Genomic DNA, 19,666 nt, shown 5'->3' with positions numbered 1-19,666 from the left:
TGCATATTTTAACATAATTATACATAATTATATTGATTCCCACCTTTCTAAAAATAAACACGTTTCAGGTAAAAAATAAATAAATAAATAAATAATAAAAAAAAAATTCCTGGTTGTGTTTAGATACAACCCTCAGGTTACTATCAGGGTTTATTATTGAAAATTTCCTGGTCATTTGACAACACACACAAAAAAACTGCAACAGCCATCTGTATACACACAAATGTGGACCCTTTAATCGATTTCTACAGATTTTTTTAAATAACTGAAAACTGCAAGCACACATCAGTCAGTAAAAAAAAAAACTTTATTGTGCAGAGAGCAATTCAAGACGGTATGCCAAGCTCATCACTGAGACAAAAATACAATTTTAAAGTGTGTCTACAAAGAAACAAATCTTCAAGCTACATTCAACATCACATCTGGGGGGAGGTTGTAGGTGGAGTGGTTCTACTGCTGCAAGAAACATACAGACACGTGTTAGGATTCTAAATAACACTTTCTGTGACACATTACATGGGTAATTAAGTTACTATATCCAGTGCTTGAACAAGATTATGGCTAGGGAAGTGTGTTCTCACCTTGGGCTTCTGGTTCTGAACAGGCAAGTAGAGTTTAAACTCTGCTGGGAGCTCATCCTCAGAGTACAGTCTGTCTGAGAAATACACCCTCCTTATACGACAGTTTGCATGAATCTAAGAAAAAAAACAGGTCAGACATTAGCAAGAGAAAAAATGCATTCTTAAATATTCACTATAGAGGTCTCTTAAGCAGCATGTGGAGGTAGTTGCACTAACCTGTACACGAAGCGTCTCAGTATAATTGGTTCCATAGGCCCTCCTGGTGAAGTCTGACAGGTTGAACTGAATCTGGTTCCAGCCGTCATCGAGTCTCATAGGCATGGTGCAGATGAACGGCTTCACTCGCGTTGTACTCTGATAGTTACTTGCCCGAAACCGCCGGCGAACGTTTTTATCATCTAACACCTGCAAGGTGTAAAGAGATTAGATTTGACAACAATGAATCAACATTTACTGTATATTACAAAGGCAAAGACTTGGAACGTGTTTGTTTCTGTACCTGAACTTCAAAAGTGAAATACTTCTTGAGGTTCTTAATGATCATGATCAAAAAAGGAAGTTTGATACCAAGTGTCTTCTTGGGGTCTGCGGGACATGTTATATAGGTGGTACTGCAGAGAGGAGAGAGTTAACATAGGGTGAGGATGGATGAGACTAATGCTGTGAGTGAATCTGATAACTGGAAGACAAACAAACTGTTATACACAATATATTATATACACAATATTTACAAGAACTATAAAATAAAATAATTGAACTGAAATAGTTTAATTTATTGATTATTTTGGTCTTGAAATGTCACAAAGACAAGACAATGTGATAAAAGAATGATACTCTGACATACATAAACCTATTTTGTTGTACATACAACATTTACCTGACGTTAGCTCCCTCGACCTCCAACACATTTGAGTGTATGTCGTTGTCAGGGACTCTCTTGATGTGACCATTCCTTACCTGTGAACACAGAAATACATGTGTGGTCTGGTGTTATAGGAAGAATCTAACTGTGTTTCAACATGCATAGTCCTTGCAGTACTTACAGGGGAAATGTGTGACTCTGATACAAAACTAACATTTAAATCACTCAAGAACGTCCGTCTCACGTCGTTTAAAAACACAATGCTCTAACCACATTTGGCCTATTTAAAAGGGTTTAAAACATTATATGCAGCTACTTAACATAGCTGCGTTTCAACAGAGCGCCCACAACGCATACCAACTATTGTGACAGCTCGATATTGTGAAGCATTAGACATGATGCTAACCAGCTTTAGCACGACTCGCTAAGGAAGTTAGTTTAATTACATTCACAGCATTCATTCTGACTCGCTACTCACCTTTTTATCCCATATTTGAAGGGGCTTGCTGCCGATGCTGTATAAGATAGACAAAAATCCGCTCTGGAAAGTGTTTTTAAACATTTTCTCAGAGCTCAGTTGTTGCGCTCACAGCCACTGACAAGCGTTTGGGTACGGATTTAATTTCCGTCCCCAACAGAAATGGTTCCGCGTGGTGCAAAACAACACGTCCCTCTGCCAGATATCGAGAGGTCTCGGTTAAATAAAAGTTAATCACTCATTTATTGAGACTTCGGCCTCTCGTCTCTGCCAGAGGATCGCGGACAGAAACAGAGCAGCCGTCAACTTTTCGTTGTTGTTGTGTTGCTAGGGAACCAAAGTCTCTTGGCTTTTGTTTACACCGGAACTTAAACGTTGCCGCAACGAAAGCCCCAGTCCGAATTACACACCCTGTCTCTATACCGTATAACAACTTAAACATATTTCTCTTTATACACAAATATAAAAGCATTCGGTTAAACTTCTCTCGCGTATAGTTAAAGCTTTTAAACATTTTAAACTGCATTTTAGTCATTGCAACTTGTCTTACCTGTTAGCAGAGGCGGTGCTAAGATTTTTATTGCCCTGGGCCACCTCCTGCAATGCTGTCCCCCTACAACTCTCCAGAAGAGGTTAACATATATATATGTCCATCCTATTTCATATTACATAACATACGTCACAATCATGATCAGCAGCTGTATCAGCTAATCACATTGTTGTGCTCACTAACAGTTGTCAACCAGTTGCATTTAACCCTCTAACTCTAACTCCAGATGTTTTGTGGTGGTTTTGTCATCTTTTTGTTTCAATTGAGTTAGCTAAAGCTTTAGCTGTCTGACCAAAATGTGCTCTAAATTATTACTCTTAATATAATCAGTGCTACTTTACTTTTATATTTTTCAACCTTTGCTCTTGCATATGACTTTGATATCCTCCTCAAACTATTCTGCTAGATTGATGCTCATAGTTAACATTTCTCTCATTACTTATTCTGTATAACCTTTCCATCTTCATGCTACCATGTTCATACAGATGTGCAGATTTTTAACACTGTAGCTGTCCTTTCACCATATCGTCCAGATTTGTTGCCAGGTTTGATATACCAATGTAACTCAACTAATTAAACTGACATCCACACGCAAAATTGTTGCAGGGCACATTTAATTCCCAAATACACATATAGCAGCAGTCTCTAGAAATAGATTTCCTACACACAACTATATCCCAGTGCTCCTCTTACCCACTAAATCCCGTTAAAGTGTCAGGTGGGACATCCATCCCCTCCGTCTCCGGCACTTTAAACATCTGACAAAGGTTTCAAATATTTGAACAAGCCAAGAAACTCTCAATCAAACATTAGCCAGGCACCGCATAAATCCAAAGTCTCCTATTTTTTTTCTGAAGAACTGAAGCTAAATTTATTCACTATAGAATTCAAGCCAGGTTTGACGTGTTTATATGAAATGTACACCGCTGCATGCACATGCAGTTACGTTAAAGATGTTTAAACTCACAGTGGTTTATAGGGCACTGCTTCTCCTCAAATAATATGTGTTCAGATAATTGTAAAAAAATAAAAATAAAAAAAGTGTCCCTCCTCTCCATATCTCTTTTTTCATTGTCGTACAGTTTCTAAAATTGTCTCAGATTTGATGTTCGCAAGTTGACAGCTTGGTGAAAACATCCACAGACACAGTTTATGCTTCTTATGAAGTATTATTTTGCCCTTTCTCTTCGGTAATTGATTCAGTTTAGACAAATTGAAAATATTGTTTTTCCCTTTGTCAGCATGGGACCACCCCGGAGATAGCTTTAAATATAAACTTTACTGAAAACGTGAATGAATGAGTCCTTTCAGGCTTAAAGTGTCTTTTGTTTTGTCCCTCAATGGTCAGTTTTTCATCCAGCTCTTAATCACTTTTTATTTTTAAACCCAATGATTTTCCCTCCATTCCCCTATACACAGTATGAATACCTTTTGGGACACTCTACTAATCACATTGTATGCCCCTACTGTTGCCAGACAAAAATAGGAATAAAAGGGGCAAGAAAGAAAAGAGACATTATTACGTAGAGAAGGAAGATGGATGTAGTATGAAGGCAAAGATAATCAGAGAGGAAGAAGAGGAAGAAGGGATCAAGAGGAGAGGATGATCTCTTCTTGACATGATATGTGACATGAGAGAGAGGATCAGGAGGAGGTCCAGTGGAATAATGGACTTCTCCGCTGGTTGATTCCTCCCACAAAACTCTCTTCTCAGTGTCTTTTCACTTGCGAATCAAAGAACAAAGGACAGAAGTGATGGAGAGGACATAAAACTGGGAGAGTTTAAGCGATTTTGTAGCGGTTTATAATATTATATAGCATTGTGTGTTATTCTACATAGTGTGAGGATTTTTTTCACTGTCGCCGGCGTCATCAGGTATGTTTTAGAAACATATTTTTTAACTAGTTTCTTTGTTTACTTTGTCAGATATGATGCGAAATGTATTATTATTGTGAATTATAAATTAATCTGCAAATGTACATGGTGGAATGTGCATCTGTGCAAGTGTCCCTCTATAAAAAGTATTTGACTGTAAGAAGAGATCCACATCTATTTCACCTAGCAATACTTCCTGTCACGTTATGTCACGTTCATCTTTTTTAAAATTGAAATTAGTATGTTAAATAATGGACCTTTCATTATTTTGATGAGATTATGTCTCTTTAAGGTTTAGTTTAAAGGAACATCCGCTAGGATAAGTGATTTTGTATCAACTATTTCTATATATAATAACTTTTGAGAACCACATAGCTGCTCGATACAGATTTTAATCCAGACCTCTTCCATGTTTTAGTCAACTGTCTGCTGATGATGAAGAGTGGAAAGACCTTCCTCAGCAGGAGCTGTTAACAGATAGCATCTCATCCGTTTCTGGTATTCATAAGAAAACGGAAAACGTTTTGGACAAAACCAGTCAATCTGGTGGATCAAGAAATACTTGTAACATTAAGCTATGATTCAGGTGTAATTCACCCGCATTCCTTTCTTCCCAGCTTGCAGATGTCAAGCTTTTGTTTTTTTAAATTAAAATAAAAGAATTTTTCTCAAATAAATAAACACTTGTCAGTATTTACCATTGTGTTTAACGGGATATCCAAATGACATCCACAAAATATGATGTTATACAAGACAGTCTTCTCTAGAAAACATGAAAACTACTATGTGTGCTCATATTCATAAGTACTGATAGAAGGAAACTGACTGGGGAAGTATGTTTTCAGTTGCTTTAATTTTTAAGTCCTCCCAGACAAAATATGCTTTTATGTCCAACCAATCACCCCCGATAAAGACTGTGTGATAGGCTTGAATGGAACTGGTTTGACCAACCACTTTAGAACTTTTTTTGTGACTCTTGCTTCTTAAATAGTACATAATATATTATATATATAATTTTTACACTGTTTCATCTGTCCTCACGTTGTTCAGCCAAACCAGAGTGAAATATTTGGTCTATTTCTGGATCATTGTTGTCACTTTAATTCTAAACCTCTTGAAAGTGAACAAAGTTTGAGGATTTTAAAGCCTCCCCTTCTTCAAACAGGATGTTCACATCCATCATATTTATGTGATTTCGGTCAGGACAAACGTATATCTTGCGTTCAACACAACATGTGTCAGCGGTGTGTAGAATAGCAGCGCACTCTGACGTGGTTCGTGTCAATACCGGGCTCTGTGTTTAAAGTAACACACAGGGTCACGTACTTAACTTTGTTGAAAGTGCCACATCCTTTTAGAGAGCATATGAAGATGGATTCAGACATTTCTTCTGCACAAGAAGACGTTGTTTATAAGTGAAGGATTTTTAAAGTCTCTCTCTCTCTCTGGATTAACTTCTGCTGATGTTGACCACTTTTCACTGTTAGGGGTCAGCCGTGCCTCTCTTGTACGTGTGTGCCTGGACTCTAGGCTTGTTATGATCCAGTTGGGGTCAGTTTACGATATAGTAGCCAAGAAGTCAAGGGTGAGTCCAGGGTGAAAGGTTGAGGCGTCTATGCCCGTGAGTCCCTGTAATGAGTTTAAATTCTTGCTTAGGGTGCGTTCAAGAGAGGCCTGAATATTATGGTACAATCTCTGCTAAAAATGTTAGACAGTGACAGCAGAGGCAGCTTTAAACTCTTGAGTATAAATCTGAGCATTGTAACGCTCACAAATCACCCTATATGTAGATGATGTATACCTGTTCCTATTGTCACTAAAATAATTTTCTCTGGATGAAATAGAAAGTTTTTTACCCACGTAAATACAATACACTTATCGACCACCATGTCTGGAAGAGGTTTCAATCACATCACATGCTCTTCACCAAGGACTTCTCTTGCCTTGCATGAATCGGTTGTTATGTTAGCTCGGTGGCTGTGGCTTATGATGCAATAAAGATCAAGCATTTCATTTGAAATTTTGAATGCCAGTAAAATAATAGAACCACCTAACTGGAGTCGACTAATATTTTCCATTGTATAGGTACGTAGACTCTATATTCTGTTAAGCTTGATCTTATTAGTGGCAGATTATTAACTGCTTTTTATTTCTTGTTCATTAATCTGCTGCCACTCAGAATCAGATCTGGGGTTCTTTCACCTTTTCCCACCAATGGAGAGCCTTCTCACCAACACCAGCTCCATCTCAACCTCCGAGACCCCGCCTTTCACCCTGCACGCGACCAACTGCACCACCTGGGACCAGCGGTGGGGGGCGCCTTACCTGCACAGGTTGGCCCATCTGGATGTGCAGCTGTACCAAGACTTCTATGCTGTCTGGGTCTCTCTGATGGTAAGATCAAATAAAAAATAAAATTTAAAAAAAAGTAAGATTTTCAGTGTGTTTTTATGAATATGTGGATTCATGACGCATTTATTGGTGGTTATGGTTATAATTAACTTAAATAAATACGTTCTTGAGTCTGCATTGAAACAAAGCGAAACATCCACATATATGAAGCATTAACAGCCCGTCCCTCCTTCCTGCAGGTGTGTAACTGCCTCATGCTAGTGGTGGGTGTCATCCTCAACAGTTTGGCTCTCTACGTTTTCTGCGGGGCCTCCACACACTCTTCAGCCTCCGTGGTTTACACCATAAACCTGGCTGTAGCTGACCTGCTGGTGGCGCTGTCACTCCCCGCCCGCATCGCCCTCTACTACAGCGGGGGCAGCTGCGTGGCCTGCTCCTATGTCCACACTTTCAGCTACTTCGCCAACATGTACTGTAGCATCCTGTTTCTGACCAGGTGGGTGTGCTGCAGGGTTACTCACCATTTTAATGAATGAACCTCATCCAGTGCAACATTTATTTTTCCTCCCCTTTCCTCTCAGCATATGTATAGATCGATACCTCGCTGTCGTGCACGCATCCAGCACCCTCCATCGATGGAGGACCACGGGAGCAGCCAGGTGTGTCAGTGCCACAGTGTGGTTCATTGCGGTCGTGGTCACGTACTCTTTTCAGGTGAAGGCACAAAAGTAGCGCACATACAGGCAAAGAACACATGTTCCAAATCTTAACCTCCTGAGACCCGAGCTTTTATTTGATCTGCGTTTTTCATTTCTCTACGGTATTTGAGATTAGTAGGACCTAAGACGTATAAAAACTAAGCATCATGAGGGCGGCATCATCAAGCAGGAAGTAGTAGTTTGTGGAAAAAAACAAAAACAAACTATGTCTTCATATGTGGACACTGAGATTATTTCATTATTAATACTACAATAAAGTCACCCAAACTGTGACTAAATACAAAACTGTTCATTTTAACACCTGAGCATGACTAAGCAAAGACAACAATGAAGTCCCAATGTCCTCATAAAATGTGTATTGACCCTTTGCTACCACTAGATGGCAGACTAAAGCGTCCAGTAATGAGGACAACAGGTTTAAATGAAGCAGAATAAGCTGTGATAAAACCTAAAACATAATGTCCCCATATGAGGACGCAGGATCTCAGGAGGTTAATATAATTTAATTAATGTATAATCATATACATATTCTGAGTGAGGAAAACTGCAGAATTTCATCAGTAGTTGTCAGCTGATGAGAAAACTGCACAAGGATGTTTATGTACTAAAAGTAAAATGTCCCGCTTAAGTCTTTTGTATATTTTTAAACAGTCTCAACAGTTTTCATTCTTCTCACTAGTAGTTTCTGTTATCTTAACAGGTTTCAGCTTCTCATCCAAACATAGTTCAGGATGTTTCCATGGAAAACTTGTTCGGGGAGATTTGGCATTAACAGCCTGAAAATATCAACACAAAGCATTTGGTAAAACTTGCCGGGAGTAGTGCTACTACTGGGAGGTGGTGCAGCCTGAGAGGGCCACTTCAGGGTCAAACATTCCCCACTAAAAGGATCACCGTGTGTTTAGAGAAGCAAATGTGAAGCCTTGAACTAGCATGGGTGATGGTTCCCAACCTGTGGGTGGCACCCTGCAAAAGGTCTGAAGATAAACCTACAGGGGCGATGTGTATAGTCGAGATATAAAAAGGCTCAGACTTTTTCTGTTATTTGATGTAGTGAATACTTGAAGACGTTCTTAAAGAAACTTCAAAGGAAAGTGAAAAGAAAATATGGATCTAGTTGGAACATTTGTGCAGCTAGATTGAGGGTTACTATTGAGGTTACTTAGGTTGTTGTACTGGAGTTAGACTGAAGGTTTGTTTAAAGGAGAAGAAACACTTTTAGACTTGACGCGTTGAGCTTTCTCTGCTCTTCTCTCCAGACCACGGCGTTGGAGTTCAGCTCTTCCTGTGTCCTCATCCCTGCCCTCTTCTACCTCACCATCCTGGAGTTCCTCCTCCCTCTGCTCGCTGTGGCGGGCTTCACTCTGCGTGTCACCTGCTTCCTCTTCTCCAGCAACAGCCCGATGCTCCAGCAGAGCAGAGCCAGGAGGACTCGTGCCATCAGGCTTCTGGCCACCGTCCTGGTGGTCTTCACCGTTTGCTTCACGCCCTTCCACATTCGCCAGGTGCTGGTTTACTTCCAGGTCAGTGTGGCCGGGGAGGGGCTCGAGAAGGGGGCGGGGCACGTGCTGGCCTATCACATCACGGTGACCTTGAGCAGCCTGAACAGCTGCCTGGATCCCGTGGTCTACTGCTTTGTGACGGACAGCTTCAAGAGGATGTGGAGGATGAGGAGGGGGAAAGGCAGGGAGGGGGATGGGGAAGGAGGGCAAACAAGTGGGGTAGAAGGCGAGAGGAGTTCAGCAAATAAATGTACCACGCTGGGGATAGCTCACACCGTGGCCACATTCGCCTTGACCAGCACACCGGTAGCCGATACAAATCAGTCGGCCTAGACAGGTCACCACCACCTCGGAGGCCATTGAACAGTCCAAAAAGACACCTGGAAAGAAAGACTTATCAACAACTCTAGAGGATTGTTCAGTCCGCCACTTCCCCTAAATGGATTATTGATTGACTCAGCATAGTCTGGAGTGGCTGTGGCATGTGATCACTTAAAGAATGAGTGGCTCTGGGAAAATCAGTAGTTTGTGCGCTTCAGAAAAGAACACATTTTGTCTCATAGCTTAGAATAATCTTTAAATTAAACTGAGCTCACTGAATGCAAATAGTGCACAGTGGGGTCATTCAAGACGGTGTCATCAGCATAAAAATGTGCAACGCGCCGAGTTGGAAAATAAGCATAATTTACGTCGAGAATAAAAAGAAGCAGACCCATTACGGAGCCTTGAAGAACACCTCAGTCAAAAAGAACATAAAAACTCGAAGAACACAGCAAACACCTAACACAATGTTATGATTTCGAATATCGAAGCCGTATTTGGTTTAAGGAAATTATCGTGCACATAGTTTTGAGTGGACTAATAGGATATTGGACGGAGAAGACAGCTTAGACATGTGGACATTGTTAAGTCCACCAGTGTCACTTTTATGCAACGGAAACACCAGAGCAATTTTCCATACTGAAAGAATTTAGTTTTAGGAAAAAACCTTCAAAACATAAAGCAGTGAGTTATAACAATAAGAGTGAAATAAGTGTCTTTATAATTCTGTCTCCTAATTTCTTGTCATTATTTTCACCATAACTTGTCCAATAAAGTAAATATGTGGTATTGCGGTCAAATTGCGCTATATTAAATGGAAATTTAAATTTCCCTGACTATTATTGCCCATTATCTCTGTGTATAGCCAAAGCAGAGGACAAAATAATAATAAAAGAAATACACCCAAGACATTAAAACGAAGAATAACAGAAACAAGCAGTTAGACATCAAAAGAAGCGGCTCACTAAACCAGATGAAATGAAAAGCTCACTTCACGTGTATAAACAGTTTTTCTTTCGGGAACAAAGTGCAGCGCTCTTTTAATGACCTCATTTGTCATTTTAAGTGTTTAAATGGAGCGTCGTCATCGTCACACAGAAAACTTTTTGATGGAAGTGGGAATAAACAAAAACACGGCTTTGATTCCAGCTCGAAACTGATGTTTGTCCGGATTGTAGGGCACAAGCTCAAGACACACTTGCAGTCAGGTGATATTTAGAGGAACATACACAACATGCGAAACTTAAAAGTGCTTATAGTTGGATTTTAGAAAGTTTAAGGGAACATCTGGCCTCTAAGATTTGCATGAGAGAGATGAAAAGGCATATTTATTTTATTACATAAATTATGGTTATGGTTATGGTTATATTAGTTCATTCATTATTAAATCCAACTCTTCACATCTGTTGTTTTTGAACTACAGCCTAAACTTTGCTTCTTGTAAGCTCATGCTGATTTATTCCTTTATCTTTTTGTTCACTTTGTTTTTGTTGTTAATGAATTTGACTTGTGTACGGATTTGTTGAATGCAAAATTCTTTGTGTCAGTGATAATGTACACCATTCAGCCACAGCATTAAAACCACTAACAGGAGAAGTAAAAACCCCAGATCATCTTGTGACAATTCAATGTTCTGATGGGAAACTTTTGGACCTGGCATTCATGTGGAGGTTACTTAGACATGTAGCCCCAACCTAGACCAGACCAGACACCCCCACCCCATATGACACTCCTTGATGGGAGCATGATGAAGAACAATAAAAGTTGATGACCTGGACTCCAAATTCACTAGATCCCAAAAAGATCGCGTGGGATGCACTGGAACAAATCTGATCCACACACCTTAACCCATAGGACCCAAAATGCCCCCACTAACAACATCTTGCTGCCAGACACAAACAGGACACCCCTGGAATACGCATGTCCATTTTCTGATAAGGCACAATATTAGAAAGGTGGTCATAATGTTATGCCTGATCGGCGTAAACGTTGTGTCTGTGGTTGCAACTCTAGAACTTTGATACCCGTCTTATTCACCTCTATTCATTATAAATAAAGTAAATGACTGAGATTCACAAGCGTCGGCTTTGAGTGTTGCTGCATTCAGTGTCACTCTCCGTTAATGCATGAATGGTTCAAAGACACTTCACAGAGTAAGAAACCAATCAGATATAGAGTCTGTCCACCAGAGGACAGTGTCTCACCACAGTTGGCTCGATCTCACTTGGAACGTCTCACTGATTAAGAGCGAATAGCGAATTCATCAAAAAGTGACCCTGTACCTGACGATTATATAATTTAACTTAAGTACAATAATACCTGCTGCTCATAACAACTTATTTACACAAGAGAGCAAACGTGACCACACAAAACCTCAAAATGTGACATTTGTAAAATATATTAATATATTTGGCTTGAAATGAGGAGAGCCATTCACATTTATCAGTATAAAGAGAAGAGAAGAGTGGCCTTTCTCTTTAACCCTTCCAGAGGGGCAGCAGGTCATAACAGTTCATTCAACGTAATGTCCCAAGCCTGTAATGTTACACCATCAGCTGGACCTGCTATCACATGATGAGTCTGGGTTAGACGCACACACGGCTGACCTGCACGCACAAGCACGCACACCCCAGTTTCAGGTTCCCTCTCTGGTTTCCCTGTACGGAAAGAGCTGATGCCGCGACAGAGAAATCTGATATTGCAAGAACAACGTTTTCTGGTTTTCCTCTTCTCTAAACAGCGCTGTGACCGCACAGCATCATGGGAAACCGGTCGGATGCTTGTCGGAGGAGCCGAGTTGACGTGCCTTGCGGCCCCGGAGATCAGCAGGTTCCTTCGCCCCATGCTTGTGACAAAACCTCCAGCAAAATTTAAACAATCCATACTCCATGTAGTCATTTCCCAAAATGCAGGAAAGGTCACAGCAAATATGCAGATTTGAACAAATCTGCATATTTGCATGACACAGTATCACGCACAACTAACTCACATTGTTTTGTCAATAGTTATGAATTGCCATTAAAAAAAATCCTTTCCTGATTAAGTGCTTGTGTTAGGTCACTTGGTATATTTTCATTGCCTACTGCAAACAGACTACAAGCTTCAGACCTGAGGTTTTTTATAGAAAAAGTCCTGCACCCGGAATGATCCTGGGATCAGACCTTCAATAGATCCAAAACCTTGCTATGTTACCCTCCAATGAGTTGTCCCTTGGTGTGTGGTGTGGCCCTTTGTCATTTAAGATTATTTTCTTTTGTTAGGATTTTTAACAAACATGTCAAATAATGAAAGAAGTCATTGTTTGTTTATTTCTTAACAGATTTTAAAGGTGCGTTCCATACAGTGTTCATCCAGAGTCCTACATATGAAGGCTCAAGCATATTTACATGACATAGAGATATATATATATTTATATATGTATATATACAGACTTTATATAGAAAACAAAACTACTAACAAAATAATCATCTTTTTTATAGCAGCAAAAAAGAAGAAACTAAAAGAGAAATATGTATATTTACATCTTTTCTTCAAATAACAAGGCATATTATATATATAGTACACTGTGTATATTTGCTTTCCCATTCTTTAAGTATTCATCTGGATTAAATCTCTATTAAAAATCAAAGTATATAGGCATCTTTCTGCTTTAACACAGTTTCCTAGAGGCAGAGCCGCACATACACAGTTTGGACCGGTTGGACTAACTGCAGCCGCTGGTTGGGAACATGAAGCAACATCACCGCGTCTTCACATCCACTCAGCGATCGGGACGGTGGAGCCAACATGGCTGCCACTGTAAAAGTGCAAAGGCCAAACTCTTACGTGCGGCTCTGCCTTAAAAGTCAAAAAAAAAAAAAAAAACATTTTTTTTTAAAAAAAAAAAGGACATTGTCTAGTTGAATTAAACATCAGAACAGAGACAAAAAAGACTCGTAAATAACTTCCGGTATTGCAGCCATTGATTCCAGAGACAAGTGTAAACCAGGTGATTGCAAAGAGCAGAGAACAAGAACCTAAAAATGAACACTGAGATGACATTTTTAACACACTCGTCTTTTGCTTTACACGTGAACAGCTGAATCAACCGCTTTCTCTCTCATTCTCTCTCACACACACATGCGCGCGCACACACACACAGTCCAGTTCACTTCTGTAGCATCTCCCATAACAGCAAAAAGAGTAGCTTTAATTTGCTCATTTGGAAACCAAGTGAAAAGTGTCGTTTATAGACAAGAAAGCTCAAAAATAAATATCCACAGTTCGTTTTTTTAAAACTGTCTTTTGCAACATAATTCTACTTATGATGTGCAAGTTCTGTGCAACGTCAAGACCTCCACCCTGGCTTGTCGAACATCAAAACGAAAATGATTTCGGCTGAAATCAAGTCACATTCATTGACTTTAAAGAAGAAATAAAAATTTAAGTCACCAGATGGAATCAAAAGGTTTAAGAACTCAATCTCCCAGCAGGCCGAGCTGCAGCCGTGCCGCGTGAACATTCCAGAGTCTACGGTAAAAAGGCTTGGGACATTAAGAACAACGTAAAACCCACGAATCAGAGACCTTCTCACTGCATCGGAACAGAAACACTCAAGTTGCACTTCAAGTATTCGCGGCCTGGAGGTTCTCGTCGACACTTTTAACAAGGAGCGCCGCTCTGCACAGCGCACACCTCACCTCTTCACGTTACCCAGTGCTAAAAAGTGACAAGATCGTTGCTGTCTGCAACTTCACCTGTGCAAAAATGTGTAACACTTCCATGCTTGTTAAGAGTGCACTGACCCAGACCGAGCACAATGCTTCAGCTCGAAGAGTACATGTTGATTTTTTTCAGTTTTTTTTTCTCAAAACATTGAAGTTCAAACATAATGAGACAAACATCCAGCCATGCATTAGAAAAAAAACATCCCTGACCTATAAAGAAAAGAGCTTGAGTGATTTGTACAGAGTCATACTTTGGTGTTCCACACATGCATATCGCTGTTGTCGCATGCAAACCTCCCAAACACAACGTAGTTGTTTTGTTGTTTTTTTCCTTCTTCAAATCTTCATCTTTGTCTTTAAACTGATGTCACGTGTCCATTTTTTTCTTATTTAGAGTATTTTATTGCCGGAGTGGTTAGAGAGGCCATTCAAAAGTCTGGCATATGTAAGTCCTTGTCGTCCGTCATTGTCCCATCTCTGCTTTTATTTGTCCCAGCATCGCAGCCATCAGAGCAAGATCAACACAGGAAGCGTAACACTTTCCCTCTACTCTGGTCTGAGACTGACTGAATGTACCTGAAAACATGGGAGGAATTTAATTTGTTAAAAACAAAACGGGGTAAAACTCTGCACCGAACTGACCCCAAGTGAATTAAAAAAAAAAAAAAAAAGGAAAAGAAAAACACAACCCATAATCAGTGAGTGAAATCTCTTCTAAAAACCCCAAATATGAAATTAATCTTCTCCAAATAATAACACTCAAATAAAAACGCTCTTTCATTAGGATATCCGCCCACTGCAATTTACATTTCTCTCCCTCTCAAGTTGCATGTTTCAGCTGATTTAGCCGAAAAATAAAACTGACCCAAATCCGCAGCCTTTCACCCTGACAGATGCAGGAGAAAAGAAGGATTTCAGTAACACAAACAACCCTGCTCTGCCCACTTCACACAGCCCCCCTCCCACCCCCGGCTTGATTAACAGGGGCTGTTGTCGTAACACAAGATCAGACGAACGACACAAAATATAATCTCTCGTTCTGTCTTTCAAGTTTTTTTTTTTTTTTTTAAACACATCCTTAGCACAATCAGCTGAGGAAACATTCAAATGATTAAGATTATAATTTTATCAATAAGTAAAATTAAGAGATTATTTTTTGTAAAAACCTGTGTTTATCCCCTCTTGTGACTAGTCGAACTGTTGGTGTTTACAGGGTTGAAGTAAAGCTACACTCATCACGTTGTTGCTGCTTGACCTTAGTAGATGCAACCTCTTTCCAAAAAAACATTTTCTTAAACTTGATGCAAAATGGAGCATCGGAAACATCTCTTGCAACGCTCCCGAAGATGTTAAATTCCAGAAATAATGCTTTGTCATTAAGGGATTTGTCTAGAATGTGGTGTATTATTACTTGTGTTAATTTTGCAGTTTTAAAGTTGTAGATCTTAAATAATAAGATCTCTGGCTCTAAAGGAATCTTCAAAAGAAACAAAACAATGCCTCAAACTGTCCTAAACCTGCTACAATTACGTTTTTCAACATTTTCAAAGTAATTTGACATTTGAGAAAAAACAAATGCTGCTTTCTAGCCCATTTCAGACGAGAAGATTGATAGAAAACGGGTGTATACACAGGCAGCAGCTAGTTAGCTTAGCTTAGCACCAAGAACAGGGAAACACGTTAGCCTTCTAGCATCTATAAAAGCTCACTGATAACCAAATTATATCTCATGGTTAAATCTGTTTACATGTAAAGGAGGTGATGCCTAGTTGGTTGTGTAACTTCTGAAGATAGCATTTTTGCTAAGCTAAAGCTAACCACTGCTGGCTTTTGTCTTGTCTTTACTGTATCCTTATTAGTCATATCAATGTTTTCTTCTGACTTTAAGCAACAAAGCAAACCATTTCTAAAAACATCAAACTATTTTCTTTCTTCTTTTTTTTTAGTTAGTACATTTCTCCCCACACAGAGAGGTAATTAGCATCTAAAACCCTCTATTCTGCTGCTCCCTGTCGATTATATTTGGCCCATTAAATGGAACACACAGAAGCATAATCCCCCATTGAAGCCTTGGCCTAGTTATAAACAGCTAGATCAACATTACAGAGATTTATTTTGTTTTTTCTCTTCTACCACATAAGGCCTGGAAACATAATGCTTCTTAACGTTTTTTTCATTCACATATCCGCTCTAATTTTCATGTGTCCCGGTCCAAACTCCGTCCCGCTGGTGTCCTAAGGTGAATAAATCCAACTGAGAGGGAATTTCAAACACAGATTTTCTGAGTGAACGCCGTAACTTATCCAACAGTGGCTCAGCTAATGTGCATTTAGTGATTAGCATTACGCTAACAGCATTTTCTAAAATCAACAAAAAGGCAAAAAACAAAGCGCAAAGAGAAAGAGAACATCTCCACATCTTCTTTCCTCCTTCGCTGTTTGGTTTGTCTCTTCTGTCCTCATCGAACATGCAGCATGTAGGTTAGTCTTGTTATTCAAAACAAACATCATTGTGGATCCTCAGTAAGTCGTGAGAATATTTGGGATTGTAATGCCCTGTATACTGCACACACTGTATTTTACACACTTCTTTGTGGAATTTCATCCAATTTACTGTATATTTCTATTTCAATACACAGGCAGCTTTATGCTCATGCTCGATATTTCCGGGCAGATGTTCGTAGCCCTGTGATGAAGACTAAACTGATGATTTTCGCACTCCAGATCAACCATTTCTCAGAGAGAGCCAGCCTTTGGGCTCGGTTTCAGAAATGCGACTTGCAAATGTCTCTAGAGTCTTAAAAGTCTTAAAGCTACCATGACAGAGTGGCACAAAAGTCCCGCAAAGCTGATAGACTTGTTGGGGTTATTTTGGTGAACACAGGTGCCTCTGCCGGAGACGTCAAGTCAGCAAACACACACATTCTTATCAATCAGCTTCCGAAGCGAAATATTTTCGATTGAGCCGATTCCACGGTGAGGAAGAACGATTTTCAGCATTATTTAATGATTGCAGCTTCGAGGACTAATGTTCATCAACAGTGTTCATTCAATTGCGTCACCCCCATATGAAGAGGGTGAGGGTTTGTATGTACGGATGCCAGTCCCCTGAAGTTTCCTGTCCAGGTGGCTGCTCAGTAGCACCTCCCAGAGGCCCTGAGAGACATGACCAATGAAGTACTCACAACCCTGATGGATCAATCCAATGTCTATGACAAAAAATTGGAAGGAATTTTTTTTTTTTTAGGGCTGAAATCGCCCTGGGACCAGAATGATTTTCTTTCTTTTTTTTTTTTATTTATTTATTTTTTTGCGTAGGTTGTTCTGATGTGATACTGGTCCCACAGTAGATCAAGTCCTTTTCTTCAGCAAATCCCGACACGTTAATTAGAACTGCTGTCAAAGCCAGATTACACACCAAGAGTGGACGATTCTCCATCTCTGTCTTCTTTGTTGCTGTAAACTCCAGTATGATGAGGACAGAGGTACGTCTTGAAGTCTTTTCAAACGGTGCTGACGTCAAAAGTGAATCAATTTGTTTCTGCAGCAGTGTGTCCGTCAACTACGCCGACCAATCACAGGGCAGACTCGTTTTCCGCGTTACAGGAAGTGGTAGTGGTGGTGGCCTTGCCCTCTTTGTTGAGTTTCAGGAAGCTAGGTTTTTCTATCACCACGGCAACGTCCCCGGTGCTGCTTTTGTGATTTGTCAAAGCCCGTTTCTCCGACGCTTTGGCCGATTCCCTGTCGCTGTCAATCACAATTAAAACCTGTTAAGACTTGTTATTTTTCAAAATTTTGTTAATTACTTACTATTTCCTGCCATTTGCCAGCAGCAAAGCAGCACAGCTAGCATAAAGTCAATTTCGTCTTTTAACTAAGCTTAGCTAAACCATGACCATATTTGAAGTATGGCTAGCCTGGCTGTTAAAAATTGACATTTCCAGTCTTTATGCCAGGCTAAACTAAGTGGCTACTAGCTGTAGCTTAATATTTATGCAGGTATGAGGTTGGTATAAATATTGTCATACTCATAGCTACAAATCAAGATTGAATTTTTTACTCCATTAATAACAACAAATGATTAAAATGCAGGTAGTCATCTCACCTGTGTGGATTTGGATAAATGACCAGGAAGCAGGCGGTGAAGAATCCAAGCAGAGAGCCCCCAGAGGCCACCATGGGAATGACACGAACACTACCAACAGCTTCCACTACGGCGCCCAGAGCTGAAGCCACCAATATCTGACTGATGTACACCTGCAAGATCAACACAGTGAGGTCAGTATAGTATAGTATCTAAGTATTTTACCTATTAAAACATAGGTCTTCAACAGGGGGTCCGTGACACCTAGGGGGTCGTAAAATCTTTGGTTGATTAGACATTTTTTATATATTTTTTTTTTAATTTTCCCCCACAAATTTAAACAGAGCCTATTCAGTCCCCAGGTGAAAACATGTGTATGTATGTTTATGTCAGGTATGTTTATGGCAGTTGCACAGCCACCTTCATTCGAAATTTTAAAAAAATGAATATTTGAACCTGTGCATTGCTTGAATAGCTTAATATTGAATTCGAAATGATAATAATAATGTATGTTTATAAAAAGTAGCAGTTCAAGTTTAATATAGAACACATATAGTAGTACTTTCTCTCTCTCTCCATCAGTTTTTGGGTCCTTGGCCTGAAAAATATTGAAGACCCTTGTATTAAAAGGAAAGCATAAACACCCACCTGACAGGATAGGATGGCACAGTCGATGCCAAAGCCTCTTCGGGAGTTACCAGGACTGTGCTGGATGTACTGCAGAAAGAAGAGTAAGTTGAAGTGACTAACCCTCAATATATTCAACAGTGTATACATGCAAACATGCAAAAGTGAAAACAAGACTTCTTCTTTCTTGGATTGATCTAACATTTTGACTGACATCTCGAACATTTGAGAAGCCACAAAACTAACCGCGTAATGCTACATAAACAAATATTTAACTAAAAATTTAAGAAGAAGGAAGTAAACCTTTTATCTGCAAAGAGAAAACTGTCAGCTTGCATCTCAGTACTCCCTGACTTATCTTTACTGTGGTTAGTGACTTTCTGAATGTCATCCAAGTCACAAAGATAAAGTTTTAACTTTGGTACAAGCATACATATTTCCTAACAGAGCTGTATAGTGAAGTTTTTTTTAAAGGTTTCTCCAACTAGGGTGAACAAAGCAGTTGTTCAGGTTGTCATTTTCTACAGCGGATGAATAAATAGTTGGTGTATGGGAGAATATTCATCAAAACATGAGGGTTAATATGGGAATATCTCAAAATAAATAGAGTGTGTTCATGATATAACGTGGTATAAAATGTGCCTGAAGGATAATTTACTTCTGCAGTGTCTTGAGTGGAGTGTGAATACACCTGTACCTCTTTCATTTCGTGATATTGCCCTAACAGAGCATAAGGGCAGTAGGAGATACTCATGGAGATGATGCCCATGCTGCTGATCATCACCATGGCAACGTACACATTAGGGAAGATAGCCATGACAGCAGTTCCTGTTCAGTGAGAAATAATAATAAAAAAAATGAATAAAAGAGCTACCTACAACCCATTTTATTCTATTTATTCTGCTCTGTTATTATCGTTTATACCAATAGAGAATCCAAGAGTCCCCAGAATGTAGATGATCTTAATGCTCAGGTCAAAGTTGTCGAGATATTTCTGAAGAATGGCTGC

The 19,666-nt window shown here is 39.6% G+C and overlaps 3 protein-coding genes across 3 annotated transcripts in view; 1 reads left to right on the top strand and 2 right to left on the bottom strand.

The window, feature by feature from the left end:
- Positions 1-289: 289 nt before the first annotated feature.
- Positions 290-2,241, bottom strand: LOC125020041 (cilia- and flagella-associated protein 20). The gene is made up of 6 exons (XM_047605249.1): positions 1,922-2,241; positions 1,459-1,538; positions 1,081-1,192; positions 798-986; positions 582-695; positions 290-456 (listed from the first exon to the last, which is right to left on the bottom strand). Exons 1-6 carry the CDS (start codon positions 2,003-2,005, stop codon positions 451-453), a joined length of 585 nt encoding a protein of 194 aa, XP_047461205.1. The 5' UTR covers positions 2,006-2,241; the 3' UTR covers positions 290-450.
- Positions 2,242-6,561: 4,320 nt separating this feature from the next.
- Positions 6,562-9,253, top strand: LOC125020378 (G-protein coupled receptor 20). Its single transcript, XM_047605706.1, has 4 exons — positions 6,562-6,741; positions 6,939-7,195; positions 7,281-7,413; positions 8,678-9,253. The coding sequence occupies exons 1-4, from the start codon at positions 6,562-6,564 to the stop codon at positions 9,251-9,253; spliced, it is 1,146 nt and encodes a 381-aa protein (XP_047461662.1).
- A 3,273-nt stretch (positions 9,254-12,526) lies between these two features.
- LOC125019628 (solute carrier family 45 member 4) overlaps positions 12,527-19,666 on the bottom strand; it is a 50,117-nt gene continuing 42,977 nt past the window's right edge. The window contains exons 12-16 of the mRNA XM_047604511.1: positions 19,582-19,662; positions 19,355-19,485; positions 18,679-18,747; positions 18,052-18,203; positions 12,527-17,693 (exon numbers count right to left, since the gene is read on the bottom strand). Of these exons, the coding sequence (XP_047460467.1) occupies positions 17,522-17,693; positions 18,052-18,203; positions 18,679-18,747; positions 19,355-19,485; positions 19,582-19,662 (605 nt within the window). The 3' untranslated portion in view covers positions 12,527-17,521. The remainder of the gene's footprint in view (positions 17,694-18,051; positions 18,204-18,678; positions 18,748-19,354; positions 19,486-19,581; positions 19,663-19,666) is intronic.

Source organism: Mugil cephalus, chromosome 14, assembly GCF_022458985.1.
Source record: "Mugil cephalus isolate CIBA_MC_2020 chromosome 14, CIBA_Mcephalus_1.1, whole genome shotgun sequence".
Taxonomy (NCBI): Eukaryota; Metazoa; Chordata; class Actinopteri; order Mugiliformes; family Mugilidae; genus Mugil; species Mugil cephalus.
Note: the sequence above shows the minus strand (reverse complement) of the source record. Positions and strands in the feature narration are given on the sequence as shown.